This window comes from Acomys minous (genome assembly GCF_964271855.1).
Source record: "Acomys minous genome assembly, chromosome: 8".
NCBI classification, from domain to species: domain Eukaryota; kingdom Metazoa; phylum Chordata; class Mammalia; order Rodentia; family Muridae; genus Acomys; species Acomys minous.
The window spans coordinates 103,029,159-103,044,548 of record NC_140489.1 but is presented as its reverse complement, the minus strand read 5'-3'; the positions used below and the strand labels follow the sequence as shown (position 1 = coordinate 103,044,548).

Below are 15,390 nucleotides of genomic sequence, written 5' to 3'. Positions count from 1 at the left end.
ATCATTTTCGACTTGCTTCAAAATGACCCCTTCTAGAAGTGCCCAATTCAAATTTTAATGCCCCGTTATTGAAAAGTGGTCTTCACAAAGCACACATGATAAAGCTATTTAAAGGAGCACAGAGAACAGAGACTTCAAGGGTGGCAAATGGCCTTTCTGAGTTTGAAAAGGTAGTGTTTGTCCATATCACGGTGAACTTTGTAAGTGGCATATGCCATACAACGGGGGGATATAGAAGAACAATATTTACATAAAAGGAGGCAGAGAAACCAGAAACACGACAACAAGGCTACTTATTCTAACTCATGTCCTAAAGATATCCACCCTCACAGGAAGAGCCCACTGACCAGCACCAGACAAGCATGAGGTACAGAGACCACTCTACATGGTGTCAGAATCGCACACTATAAAGCAGATAGAACTCCATACACAAACAGTAGGACAGTATTCTCAGAACATTCAGACAGGTGGGCTAATGCCACGGAGGAGGACTTGAGTGGGTGTGGCCTGACACATGAGGTAAGTGCAGGGGAGGGGAGAGCCAGGAGGGGAGAGCGCACCTTTCGTTGCAACCTCAGTGGCATTTCCAGGGTCAGGGCACCGAGTCAACACAGCGGGGGACTGAGTTGTTTCTCAATCCTTAAAATCAAGGAGGCAAAATCAAGTTCCCGGGGTAGTGACTGTGGCAACCTAGGAAGGGGACAGTGCTTCCTGCCATTGCCTTGCTCTTTCTTCTCAGCTTAGTGTTTGGGATGCAGACTTCCCAGGCTGTGCTCTCAGGCCTGTGGTCCAGTCAGCCCTGCTCCGAGAGCAAGCGACGTGAGCTTTTCCATGCTAAGTCGTTTTCTTCTCAACAGCCAAACCAAATTATACACAAGCAGGCTCCATCGGATCTGCTTCCCGGGGCTCAGGGCTACACTGGAACAAAAGCAGCACTTCTCCTTTCTAGTCATCTCACGTCACAAGCACAGAAGGATTAAAACCTGCCACCACCTTTCAGAAAACTTAATTTGGAACTGTTCTGTAAGCTAGATGATGGAGCAGTCACTAAATCAACCGAGATTCCAAGGACATTAGTAACCCAGACAGGAAAGAACAAAGAAAACCAGCTAAAGGTTCCTTCCTTAAACTTGCACAGGGCTGGGGGACAGAAGATCCCTCCCCAGGCCAGCTCTTTGGGCAACAGAAAAAGCAAGAAGCCTCCATGGGAAGATGAACCTGGCAGGGCAGGGCGGGGTGAAAGTCAACTAGTCAGGAAGACAGTGAAATGTGCACAGAGCTGAGAGCCACAGCCTGACAGCAAGAGCTGAAAGCATCTTCACCCAGCCCCATGACTCAGGCGTCTCCTCACAGGTCCCCATGACAACTGCATCACTCCCACTCTCCTGGGAGCACGGAGTGGCTGCCTACTTCCTCCCTCGTTTGTGAGTGGTCTTGGTGGGCTCTGCTTTCTGGGACTGTGCTGGCAATGGCTCCGGCTCCGGCTCTGGCTCTGATCCTTTACATAAAGTGGACAGCACCAGTCCCTCGTTGCTGTCCTGTGCCTTCCCTGCCCTGGGCTCCGGCTGGCTCTCCAGAGGCTCCATGTGCAGCTGCTGCTGCTGCCTTCTCAGGGACCGGCGGCTCCCGTGCTGCCGCTGCCGCTGCTTCTCCTCTTCCTGCTGCTGCTGCTTTATCTTCATCAGCTTCTCAAAGCTTTTGGTGGTTGTTGGGTTTACAACAAACCAATCCTGAGGGGCAAAGCAGACCCAGGGGCCATTTACAAACACCATGAAGGACAAATGAAGCACAAGCAGGACTGGAGACAGGGGAGTGTTAGGTACTGGCTTAGGGATGAGGGGACACGTGGAGCTTAGAGCTCCACTCTGGGGAAGTGCGGTATGCATCCGTTTTCATTAGTGAGTGCTGGGTGTGTGCACGACCCAGACACAGGTGTGGTGGTGCATTCCTGGGATCTTAGCACCTACCAGCCACAGGCAGCATCATTCTCAGAGATGCAGCTGGTCTGAGGGCAGCCTGGGCTGCCTTAAAAACCTTGTCTCAAAAACCCAAACCCTGGGCTGGAGAGACAGCTCAGCGATTAAGAGCAGCAGTTTGTGCTCTTACAGCGGCTGCAGGTTCTATTCCCAGCACTACCACTGCGCATCCCACAACCACCTGTAACTACGCTGCAGGGGATGGCATGTGCATGCAGCATCCCACAACCACCTGTAACTACGCTGCAGGGGATGGCATGTGCATGCAGCATCCCACAACCACCTGTGACTACGCTGCAGGGGATGGCATGTGCATGCAGAAGTACAAGGTGGGACACATATATACATGCAGGCACATGTATTTTACACAGTAAAAAAAAAAGAAAAGAAAAGAAAAAGAGGTTGTGATCATAAAGTGTATTTACTCAACATCCTGTCCCTGTGATGGTGGCACTGACTCACAGAGGTGCGCACTTCATGACAGCACAGTGACAGGAGCATGAATTTCCAACCAGACTCTCTGAGTGCAATTCTCTTTCCCCCTGGCTTTCTGAAAGTCACTTATCTCTTTGAGTCTCCTTTTAGAAAATTATGGGGTTGGCTGGGCGTGGTGGCACACACCTTTAATCCCAGCACTCTGGAGGCAGAGGCAGGCAGATCACTGTGAGTTCAAGGCCAGCTTGGTCTACAAAGCAGGTCCAGGACAGCCAAGGCTACAGAGAGAAATGCTGTCTTTGAAAACCAAAAGAGAGAGAGAGAGAGAGAGAGAGAGAGAGAGAGAGAGAGAGAGAGAGAGAGAGAAAGAAATTATGAGGTAAAGGAAATCTATTACAAAGCATTCTTCTGGAAAAGCAAAAGCCTGACTCTAACTGTGTAATCCAATCAGTCTCCCAAGTTGGAATATCACCTCATAGGAAACAGCTAGGATAGAGGAGCATGACCATAGGACGAAGCAGCGAAGCCTAAGTGTGCATACATATATGTGATGAGTTTTCTAAAAAAAATTAATGGAAACAAATGAGTAAAGTGAAGTCTCCCGACTACATGATGGAGGGTGACAGCACTGGCCACCTATGCTCAATGGGCTCTTGGAAGCCGAGAAACCCCACACTGACACGCCTTCTGTGAGAACACACACACAGCCATGTAGCAGAGCACGTCAAATAGCTCACTACAATCCATTTCTCTTTTCAGACAGGGCCTGATGGGGCCAAGGCTGGCCTTGACCTCACTGTGTAGCCGATTCTGAAATTCTGCCTCCACCTCCTGCGACCAGGGTTACAGGTACACACCAGTATCTTAGTACTAGATTTATCAACATAGTAAAAGCAACATTCCAAAATATTGGGCTAAGTAGCTGATTCTGCATGTTGCCACTCTGTTGTTTTTCCTTTCCACTTGCTTTGTGGTGTAGTTTGTGTAGTTTACGTGAGCTCAAAACTTGTGATGCTCTTGCCTTGGCATGTCCAGGGGTTGGGGTTATAGGTGTGCACCAACACACCCAGCTCACATTTTTACACACTTAAAACATTTATACCCATAATGATAGCCAGTGACCCCAAACTCCTGATCAATCTGCCTCTACCTTCCAAGCACTAGAATAACACGCATTTGCAACCAGGCCAAGCGTAACTTAAGACAAGCTCCCTGGTTCTGCCTTGTTTTATGCAATAATACAAGCAGCATTAGAAACTAGTTATTGGGGGCTGGAGAGATGACTCAGAGGTTAGGAGCACAGGCTGCTCGTGCAGAGGACCCAGCATATACTCGATGGCTCACAACCATCTGAAATAGTTCCAGGGGGGCTTCTGCCCTCCGCTGGCCACCAGGGCACCAGGCACCCACATGGAACAGACATACATTCAGGAAAACATTCATCTAAAATAAAATAAAAATACAAGACTATTGGAAGACATAAAAACATCTGAATGTTTATCAGAAGAAAATGCTATAAGACAAGATCAAACATGTAAGTTCAATCTGGTTCCCAAATGTTTCATTTAATCCCAGTTAAGAGCTGCCCAACCATAGTTAGCTCAAATATCTTCATTTAAAAAATACATTTATACTCATCTAATTTCAGAGAGCATTTTGGACTCTGACAAGTTCTCAACATAGTTCTTTGCCAGTCCTAGTACATGAAGGCAAGGCAAGGCCCACTCCCTACAGCTAGAAGACGGTGCACAAGGTGACAGATACGAGGGGAAGGCAGATAGCATACCTCAGCATGGACAGAGTTGATGTGGTACTTGACACCACTCTCTGACACAAATTCTTTCTCACACAGAAGACACTTGTATTTTCCACCCACAAAGGTACCCTGGTTCAAAGACAGAAAGAAAAGAGAACTATGGGTAAATTCAGGAAAACATATGTGGGCCTGTGATTGTGAGAAATGAGATGGGGCAAGTCTACTTAATCAGAAATCATGGGAAATGGTCCAAAATGGCAATATATCTTACAAAACCCAGCTAAGACAAACCCAACCACTGCACACCTGTCCTGAGGCCACTGTGAACCAACACCCACAGCACTGTGACACAGCTGTCCTGAGGCCACTGTGAACCAACACCCACAGCACTGTGACACAGCCCAGCATTCTATTTCCACTATGTTCTAACCTCCTCCACTTCCTTTCACCTCACTTTTGGCTTTTCTCAATTCCTCCCCACAAATAATCAAGTGCCCCAGGTTCACTCGAGGCGCCACGATACAGCCCTTCCCACTGTGAACCACGGTGGCAAACAGTGTCTTGGAAATCCAGAGTTAGAAGAATCCCATTAGTAATAGCTAGCTGAAGAACTCAGAAACTAGGATCAAGGTAACCCTCTCCTGAGCACTGACTGCTACACAGATCTGGCTGAGATGTCTACAGTGCCCTTGGGGCCTTGAACAGATTTTCCTCTCCCCTCCTGAAGCTGTAGGTGCTCATTTTGTGTGAGGAGAAATTTCTGAATGGGCTCGGAAAGTGGCAGCATTTCCATGGCTTGTGGGCTGCAAGGTCAACACGGAAAAGATTCCAAGAGGAGATTGGGTGTTAGCCCAACACCCCGTCTTGTCCTCCATCCGTTGAGTCCAGTAGAGGCAGTCCAGACGGGTTCGGAGGATTTTTCACCAGTTCAAACAATTTCTTTTTTTTTTTTTAATGATTCATTTATTTTTATTGCATGTATATTGGTGTTCTCCCTGCTTGTATATGTGTGTGATGGTGTCAGATCCCCTGGAACTGGAGTCACAGACAGCTATGAGCTACCATGTGGGTGCTAATAACTGAACCCAGATCTTTTGGAAGAGCAGCCAGTGCTCTTAACCAACTCTCCAGCCCCCAATTCATTTTTTAGGAAGATTATGGCAAAATAAAGCAAGGTAGGCCCAATATGAGGACTAGGGCAAAGGAAACAATCTCTGGTTGGGATTCCAAATTCTTCAAACTCCTTCAACGAGTACTTTGTTGACCTTTCCTGTATCTTAGATGCACCTGCTACCTCACCCACAGGACCAAGAACATCCATGACACCGAGGCAGCAGGCAGCCTCTGAAGATGATGGCCAGCAGGATAGATGGCTGCTCAGCGAGACTGAGCTCTCTTTTACAACAGACTACCGGGGAGGACACATTAAGATAGTAAATTGAAAATGTTACAAACCAATGTACAAGAGCCCAGGTGAGCTTTAAGGCCAGATATACTACTGTAGAGAGCCTCACAATCCTGGAAAAGAGAAGCAACAGGTGAGCACTGGACCACACAGAGACCTTCCCTTAGAATTAATCATTTGCAGCTGGGCATGGTGGCGCACACCTTTAATCACCACCAACCAAGGCAATTTATAAAAGGAAGCATCTAATTGGGGATTACCTACAGCTTCAGAGGCCATAACCATGGCGCTGGGAAGCATGGCAGCAGGCAGGCATAGCACTGGAGCAGTAGCTGAGAGCTCACATTAGCCACATTGGAAGCAGGGCCAGAGCTAACTGGGGATGGTATGGCATGAGACCTCCAGGCCTGCCTGCCCTCAGGGACAACCTCCTTCAACAAGGCCACAGCATCCCCTGATCCTTCCCAAGCACCATTCAGATACATGAACCCATGGGGAGATTCTCATTCAAACCACCTCAGCTCCCATAGGAACACTTGGTACCCACCTGGGGGCACTGTTTGGAGAATGAGTGTAGAACCTTTCGGAAGTGGAACCTTACTGAGGGTGGGAGCTATGCATTTACAGTAGTTTCACTCAACTTCCGGTTTGCACTCTGTCTCGAGCTTGCTGTTAAAGATGTGAACTCTCAGCCTTCTCTTCCTGCCACCACACCCACCACCTGCTGCTCTCCTTCCCCACCATGATAGACTCTTGGCCATTACAACTATGAGCCCAAATAAACCCTTCCTTCTGTACTCGCCTTCGGTCATGGTGTCACAGCAGCAGAAAGGTAACTAATATACCTCTGATGCCTTTGACTAACAGGCTGCTATCGACGGCTGCTGTATAAATTGAGACCTTGAAAGACCCGCATCTTTACTTTTGTGTCACAATTAGTCATGTATATTCCCTACTGGCAACCCAGCTATCTTGCAGAGAGACCATATGGAGAGCTACGCACCCAGCTGAGACATTCCAGTCCCATCTGAGGTCCGGTTCATTTCCCCCATGAATGACCTCAAATGATGCCGCACATAGCATCAGAGCTGTCCTGCCGAGCCTCACAGAATTATGCAGGTAGCCAGGTCTGAGCAAAGTTAAGTAACTGCTGCACGCCCCCACTGCAGTTCAAGCGCTTTGTCTTGAAGCAATCATGACAGCAGACTCTCAGAAGCATTTACTGACATGTTGGAAAAGCAAGCGTCACCTGGTTAGGACACTGGACGCGATGGTACTTCTTGATATCCATCTTCCACTTGTGCAGCACTTCCTGGCTGAATGTGGGTAGCCCAGGGCGAGTATACTTTAACTAGAAGACAAGAAACATCAGATTGCAAGAAAGCAACTCCCAAGCAGAACATCCTCAAAGCTGCAGAGCCACTTTTTAAAAAAGGGGAGAACGCATGGTAGCACACGCCTTTAATCCCAGTACTCAGGAGGCAGAGGCAGGCGGATCTCTGTGGGTTCTAGGCCAGCTTGGTCTACAAAGGGAATTCCAGAACAGTCAGGACTACATGGAGAAACCCTGACTTCAAAAAAAAAAGGCGGGGGGGGGGGTATTGTTTTATCTCCATCACACATATTGGTGTGTGATAGTGTGTGGGTTTGTTACTGTGAGCACAGGTGCTTGCAGGGGCCAGAGGAGCATTTCAGATCCTCTGAAGCTATAGGTTGCTGTGAGCTACTAAATGTGGGTTCTGGGAACAAAACTGGGGTCTTCTGCAAGAGCAGCAAGTGCTCTTAACAAGAGAGCTATCATTTCTCTAGCCCCTCACAGATGATGCTGGTGCAGGATATTTGATCAGGCTGTGAACCTTGAGAGTGTGCTCTGGGAAAACCTGTTTCTGGTTGTGTGTGGCTCAGCCCTAGCACACACCTTTAACCCAAGAGCCTTCCGTAAACAAAAACTAAATAAAGCCAACCATGGGTCAGAAAGTGGAGAAAGCAACCAGTTGACCTAGGAAAACACAGGAAGTGGGGACACTGAGCTGAAGGGTACTTAAGGCAGCATGGAGAAGAAGGGCTTCTCCTTCTGGGACGTGAGCTGAGTAGGAAGGTCAGCTGGTGCTTTCTCTGCCTCTCTGAGTTAGCAGGTTTTTCTTTCCTTTTGGTTTTTCAAGACAGGGTTTCTCTGTGTAGCCCTGGCTGTCACAGAACTCTCCCACAGAGATCCTGCCTCTGCCCCTGCATGCTAGGGTTAAAGGCATATGTCACCACAGCCAGACTTATGAGCTGGTAGCTTTGATGCTCTGGGACTGAAGTGGCCACAACACTCAGCAATAAATATGTTTTTAAAGTTTAGGCACAACAAAAGATTCAGGATTCTATCTGACAGACCTCTGAAAACTCTGATCTGGGTCAATTGGAGCAGAGAGATAACTCCTGCTAGCAGTGACTTTTAACCTATAGAATAAAACTGAGTACCTACAAAAGTGAGTGTCTGCAGAGCATAAGATTCTACATTTGCTCACTTAACCAACTGCAAGTCGTGAAGGCTGAGTGTGGGGCTGGTGAGACAGCTGAGGAACAGCACTTGCCGCCATGCCTGACGGCCTGCACTGAACCCACAGGACCCACACAGTGGAAGAGAAGAACAGATTTCTTCACCTTGTCCTCTGACCTCCATATACAGCCCTCTCCATAAACAAAATGTAATAATTAAAAATATTTAAATGCAGCTGGGGGTGGTGGCGCATGCCTTTAATCCCAGCGCTCGAGAGGCAGAGGCAGGTGGATGCTATGAGTTCAAGACCAGCCTGGCCTACAAAGTGAGTGCAGGGCAGCCAAGGCTACACAGAGAAACCCTGTCTCAAAAAAACCTGAAAAACAAAAATAAATATATTTTTTATATATTTATTATAAATATATTTATATATATTTATATGCAATGTAATTTTCAGATACTATTCTTGTCAGTATTCCCTAAATAATACAGTAAACAACTATTTTGCTTGTTTTGTGGAACAGGGTCTCACTGTGTAGCCAAGGCTGACTTTTACCAGCACTCTTCCCTCCGCCGTCTCCCAAGTGCTATGTGCACCACCACACATGGTTCAATAGTTACTTATAACACTTACTTTGTATCAGATAAACAATCTAGAAATGATTTAAAGTACGCAGGTTCTAGGCAATAACCACACCATTCGGTATAAAGTGTTCTGAGTATCTGTAAAGTGTTTGAGCATTCATAGGATATCATCATTTGTGAGGCTTTCTACCATTATTTCCTCATGAACTGTGAGGGAGGACTTTTCTGATACTTTTAATAAAATGACATAAAAGAGACTTCTCTCACAGTACAACTGCAACGAGTAACTATAAAAACCATGAAAGATGAAAGTTTTTCATTAAGTAACACCACGGGACACTTGTGTAGGGAAGGCTCATCAATGGATGCTGATGAAATGGGCAGCATGAAGGACAGGAGGTTTTGGGTAGGCTTGGTCTCTACTCAAACTGCCCTAGTCAAGAGGACCAGCGTAACTGTATCACTGAGTTACCTGAAGACACAACCTTGCCAACTCACCGGGTATCACCATCAGTAACTTTTACTCATCAAAGCAGCACCATATATATACCTTCTGACTGGATGCACCAAGAAGCTCCAGCATTGCCTGGGTGGTATTCCTATAAAAACCATAGATCCTTCAACCGAGGCTCGAGAGAACACCGCACAAATCCATACTGGGAAAACAGTCTACAAAGTATTGAGTACCAGTGACCCATGACCATACCTTCCGATCATCTGGTACCAGGTCCTGGAGTACCTTCCTCTTCGGCCATTCTTTGGTCAGCTCAACAGAGGCCAGCTCCTGCAGGTAGTACACAGCTATCTTGGCAGAACGCCGCTGAACTCGACCTCCACCCTTGGCCTCCAGACTCATCTCCTTTAAGCAGTCTGGCTGCCCTGATTCTGGGAAGACCTGCCAGAGAGAGATGCGAAGACAGGGTTGACAAGCGGCTTCAGGCACATCCAGTGATTAAACACGATGCTCTTCTTAGCAGGACAAAGGCTGTGACACTAACACAGGGGCGTAGAGATACTCAGAGTTCCCTGGCCAGCCAGTCCAGCTAACAAAGGCAAGCTCCAGACATACACTGTAGACCTCTTACTTTGGCATGCACACCTATACGTACATGTGTGCACACACAAACACATTCGTGTATATTCCCCCACCACACACAAAGGGTAAGGCGGCAGGAGAAGATAGCTCAGCTTATTAAGTTTGATCCCCCAAACCCACGTTAAAAAGGCAGGTGCGATGATGCACTTCCATAATTGCACCACTACAGGAGTTGAGACAGGAGGATCTCTGAGCTCTCTGGCTGGCTAGCTGGGGGCTAGGGATGCAACCTCCAGTCTAGATGAGAGCATTCAGGGTCTCCCTATAAGCAACAGCAGAGGGCACAGCAGAGAACTGGGCAACACCCAGAGAGCGCCAGGAAGAGAGGCAGGAAGGCTCCTGGCCTTCTGTCCAGTCAGCAGGTGAAAACATGGGTCTCAGACTATTATCCTGAGTCAATCACATTGGAAATATAAAAACAATGCCAGATGTGAGTCACATGCCTTTAATCATAGCACTTGGAAAGCAGAGGCAAGCAGAACTCTGTGAGTTCGAGGCTAGCCTGGTCTACAAAGCGAGTCCAAGACATTCAGGGATACACAAAAAAACCCTGTCTTGGAAAAACAAAACAAAACAGAAAACCCCAACAACCTTCCCTTTAAAAAACAAAACCAAAAAACAGAGTCAAGACACAAAGAAAATGAATAGAGACATATTCCTACAAAAAATTCTAAATAAGAGGGAATGTTTTAGTTTTAAATATATAGTAATGGGGGTTGGAGAGATGGCTCAACAGTTAAAAGTATTTGTTGCTCTTGCAGAGGACCTGGCTTTGATTCCCAGCACCCTCATGGTGGCTCATGGCCATCTGTAATTCCAGTTTCAGGGGACATGACACCTTCTTCTGACTTCGTGAGCACTAGACACTCACGCAGTGCACATACATACATGCAGGGTAAATAGTCATATACCTAAATTAAATCTAGAAAAATTAATATAATAATTAGGGGTTGGGTAGATGGTCAATTGATAAAAAGTAGTCATGCAAGCATGAGGCCTGAAACTTGTAGCTGTAGCAGCCACATAACAGCTGGGCAGGCACAGCAGCCTGCCGGTGGAGACAAAGGCTGGCTAGACCATCCAGAGCCTGTGTGCTCTGGGTTCATTCAGCAAGGGACCCCTCCTCAATACATAAGTGGAGAGCTAGGTACCCAAGGTCAACTTCAGACCTTTATGCATGTGCACTTAGGTGTGAGCACCTGCAAATATGTGTGCCTACACACAGGGAAAACACACATAGATGGTGTAGTGGTAAAAATGAGAATCCCCCCCCACACCCCCTCCTGCTGTGAGCTCTGATGCTTGAATATTTGGTCCCCAGTTGATGGAACCGTTTGGAAGGCTTGTTAGTGGAGGTGTGCCATTCTCAGTTAGCTCTCTGTCTCTGTCTTCTTCTATGTGTAGATCAACATCCAAGCTCTCAGCTGCCCTGCCATGATGAACTCTGAACCCATATGCCTTGTAGGTTGCATTGGAAACTAAGGCGCATGTCCATCATACTCTCTCCCCCCCGCCCCCATCTCCTTCACCAGAGCAACAGAAGCCTTCAAAGAGGAAACAGGACACAGATGAGGAAGAGAAGACACACACAAGTACAGGGGGCAGTGCAGCACAGCACACATCCACAATGTCTAGAAAAGAATCAATACTCACAGGCCCGTGCTCTGACCTCATGTGGTATGCAAGGCCAGCCTTCGACTTGTATGATTTTTCACACTGGTGACACTTCAGGGTCAACTTCTCCAGCTCCGCAGCCTCTTTGCCACATTTCCTAACATGGTACAGATAACCCATAATGCTGGTGAAGGTACTGGAGCAGCTCTGAACATGGGAAAGAGGCCTGTGTTAGAATCGTAGGTTTCACAAGATCCGGAAGTTTCTCAGAAGTCACCAAGCACCACAGAACCACAGAAAAGCAGTAGTGAGACTACGAGACGCTCACCAACATTTCCCATTGGCACAAACCTCCCCTCCTTGGCAATCCTGTCTGAGGCAGATGGAGAGTCAGTTCAGTGGTCACTGAGAAAGTAGACCCACACACCTACGCATGACAGAGCTTCCCTCTCAGACTGCGACCCAAGCCTACCCAGCAACACTGAGCTCATCACAGTCATGAGAGAGCTCTTGAGAATCATCTTCACCACACTAAAGAAAGGCTGTAAAGAAGCCCCTTGGAACAATGAGGATGAGGGGGAATAGACTTGTGGAGAAGAGGAAAAATAAACAACTCTTAATGACTGCAAGAATTAAGAACTCTGCAAGGGAAGACAAATGGGAAAGAAGAACAGAAAGGCGCTGCTGACCTGAGCGCCCAGGGAGGAGCACCTGACGCTGGGGCTCTCACCTCACGCATACACTTGAGCTTTCCCATCCTCTTCAGAACTGTGCGAAGTCGCTCCCTCTCACTTGGCTCGTCCACTTCATCTCCTGCCTTCAAAATAGGCTGGAAACAACAACAACAACAAAAAAACCAAATAAATATGATTCATGAGACAGAAAACAAAACAGCAGCTCCCTGGCCAAAAAAAGACAAGAAAGAATTGAACTGTGAGCTACACTGATACTGTTAAGTCCATGTTTTGACTCTCTCCATCTTCCGGATGGCAGGAAGTTCTGATCTCTACTGCTCAGTAGATTAACCTAAACACACAAATGCCTCTGGTACAGCTCAAAGGTTTCATCCTATGGAAGATGAAGAGTCTTATCTACTCTCATATCTCTCCTATGAGGTACAAGCGCCAGACCCAGCTTCAGTGAGCTATCTGCACTCATTAAGTAAAAGACACCAGCACCAGCCAAGATGGAGGAAGTCAATGATGTACTGGGCTCCTTGTCCCTGTTCTCCATGCCAACATCTACAGCCCAGATCAGCAGCATGATCTGCAGAAATACTTCAGGATGGCCTGCTGCCCTGGCTAACAGACTTGTGTGATCCTGGCTCCCAAGCAACCTAAAGGAGCACAAGGTGTGGGCATGCTTCCTGAGGCATCAGCCTAACCATCTCTGCTGCAGCATCAGCAACAGATGCTCTGAGTGCAGTGACGGGGCCAGGTGGGAGACCCTCAAATGGCCTCCCCATCCAGCTGAGAATCTCCAAGATGCTTCTCTACAGCAGAGAAGGCTCTGGTGGTGGGATACTCCCTCCACCCATGCCTGAGAACCTCTACGCCCAGGAGAGGGCAGCTTCTCGTGATGTGTCCTGGGCTGCAGAACCCAGGAGGATTTCTGAGCTGCCATAGCTGCAGCCTGGCCTTAGGTCTCCTATATCCCAATCTTCCACCAAACACTGTAGCCTTCCCAGGTTCCACAGAGCTCCCCTCAGGCCTAGAAGCCTTCCAGATACCAAGATGGAGGTGGCATTGCAGACATGGACAAAGAAGGCTCAGGTTATTTCTTTCCTTTAAAGATTTATTACTTTTCCCCCAACATAATACTTGCATTGATCATTTTGGAATTTCATGCAATGCATCCCAGTCACACTTACTTCCTTTAGGTAGGAATACCAGGTCCACCCTCCACCCTTAAAGATTTATTCTATTTTTAATTATGTGTATGTATCTGTGTGGGAGCATGTGAACATGAGTGCCAGTACCTCTGGAAGTCAGAGGCGTTAGAGTCCCCTAGAACTGGAGTTACAGGCAGTTGTGAGCTGCCTCATGTGCGTGCCGGGAACAGAACTCAGGTCCTCTGCAAGAGCACCGCACACTCTGAGCCAATGAGCCATCTCTCTCGCCTCCTCATCCCAGGGAGTTTCTGAATCTTTAGGGTAACTGTAGATCCCAGGGAGGTCTGCCTGCTGAGTAATTTCTGTCTCTTGTGTGCACCGTCCCCCTAACCTGCTAGAGATGAGTCTTTGCTGTTCTCACTGAGCTGACATGACACTGTTATCATGTTGTCTGTGGGTTTCCAGTCTAGAAGGGAAATTGTTGCCTGTGACTGCGCTTTCCTCAGAGGAAAACTGCCCACAAGTTCTTTGGGGATGGGGAACCAGTCTGCTGTCCCCCATTCCCAGCATCCTGAGCAAAAACAAGTTGTCTTGTTTGAGACAAAGTTTCACTATAAGCCCAGCCAGATGGACTTGTACTAGCAATCCTCCGGTGTTGTGGGAAATGGCTATTGATATTTTATATTGATTTATATGATTATTAAGGTGGCAGTTATTCCTTAACCTGCTATTTTGGAAATAAATGGACACAGAGACCTAGTAGACCTTTAATAAGCCATAATACACCTGGGGCTGGGCAAGTATTAACCCTCTAAGCTATTTTGTCTATTTCCTATCCACAAACCCCATAAGTATTTGCACATGTTCTTCTCAGGCTGTTCCTGCTCCATCAGGCCAGTGCTCAGAGTAAGCTGCATTTGGCCATGTGCTCCTGGTTCACACTAACCCATGACCATGTGCTCCTGGTTCACACTAACCCATGGCCATGTGCTCCTGGTTCACACTAACCCATGGCCATGTGCTCCTGGTTCACACTAACCCATGGCCATGTGCTCCTGGTTCACACTAACCCATGGCCATGTGCTCCTGGTTCACACTAACCCATGACCATGTGCTCCTGGTTCACACTAACCCATGGCCATGTGCTCCTGGTTCACACTAACCCATGGCCATGTGCTCCTGGTTCACATGAACCCATGGCCATGTGCTCCTGGTTCACACTAACCCATGGCCATGTGCTCCTGGCTCACACTAACCCATGGCCATGTGCTCCTGGCTCACACTAACCCATGGCCATGTGCTCCTGGCTCATACTAACCCATGGAGGCCTGCTCCTTCTTTTCCTTCCTTCCTTCTCCCTCTCCCCATCATGGTCCTTCTGCGACCCCAAAGCCCTCGAACCAAGGCTCTGCCTACCGCTCTCCTGCCCAGCCCAGGTGTAGGCACTTTATTAACCAATCAGGGACAATTTGGGAGGCAAGGTTTACACAGCATCATATGTGAGGATTTGCTCTTAAGGAGCTTGGGAGCAAGCAGTTAACATTTGAACACACACAAGCTCCAGACCAACCCTAACACTCCCACCTCAGCTTCCTAAGGGCTGGAACTGTACAGGCCTGTGCACCATGACACTTTAACACTGGCTTTGCTCCCTGCCTTAGTTGTAATATTCATCTTCTTGATGATCAGTGGATTGGACATTCTCACCTGTTAACTGAACATCTGAAATCCTCACATGTAGCTAGGTGTGGTGGCATGTGCATAGGGATGATGTAACTGGGTAGTTCTAGTCTTGGCTTTTAGAGGAACTCTCCATGCTGACTTACATGGTGTCTACATCAATTTATATTCCCACCACCAGTGGGGTAGACTCTTCTTTCCCCACATACTTTGTATTTGTAAAAATTAATTTTAAAAACATCTTTTAAATAAACATATATTTATGTGTTTGTATGTATATATGCATGTATGCATGCAAGTGTGTATATGTACATATATGCATGTGTGTGTGCATGTACGTATGCATGCATGTGTGTATATATAACCATCACATAGGCTCACAAAGAACATGGGAAACTCTTACCAAATTATTATGGTTGGCCATGACGTGGTACTTCATTCCTGCCAGTGAATGAAGTTGTTTCCCACAATGGTGGCAGGTAAACATTTCCTGAAAGGCAAAAAGTCATTGCTCACTGCCAGAGTAC

The 15,390-nt window shown here is 47.4% G+C and overlaps 1 protein-coding gene across 4 annotated transcripts in view; it reads right to left on the bottom strand.

Moving 5' to 3' along the window:
- Positions 1-4: 4 nt before the first annotated feature.
- Positions 5-15,390, bottom strand: part of ZNF512 (zinc finger protein 512) — a 34,087-nt gene continuing 18,701 nt past the window's right edge. For all 4 annotated transcript variants that reach the window (XM_084792756.1, XM_084792757.1, XM_084792758.1 and 1 more), the window contains 8 exons: positions 15,267-15,353; positions 12,083-12,181; positions 11,392-11,559; positions 9,349-9,537; positions 6,822-6,923; positions 5,623-5,685; positions 4,198-4,296; positions 5-1,730 (listed from right to left, as the gene is read on the bottom strand). In XM_084792756.1, the coding sequence (XP_084648882.1) occupies positions 1,407-1,730; positions 4,198-4,296; positions 5,623-5,685; positions 6,822-6,923; positions 9,349-9,537; positions 11,392-11,559; positions 12,083-12,181; positions 15,267-15,353 (1,131 nt within the window). In that variant the 3' untranslated portion in view covers positions 5-1,406. The remainder of the gene's footprint in view (positions 1,731-4,197; positions 4,297-5,622; positions 5,686-6,821; positions 6,924-9,348; positions 9,538-11,391; positions 11,560-12,082; positions 12,182-15,266; positions 15,354-15,390) is intronic.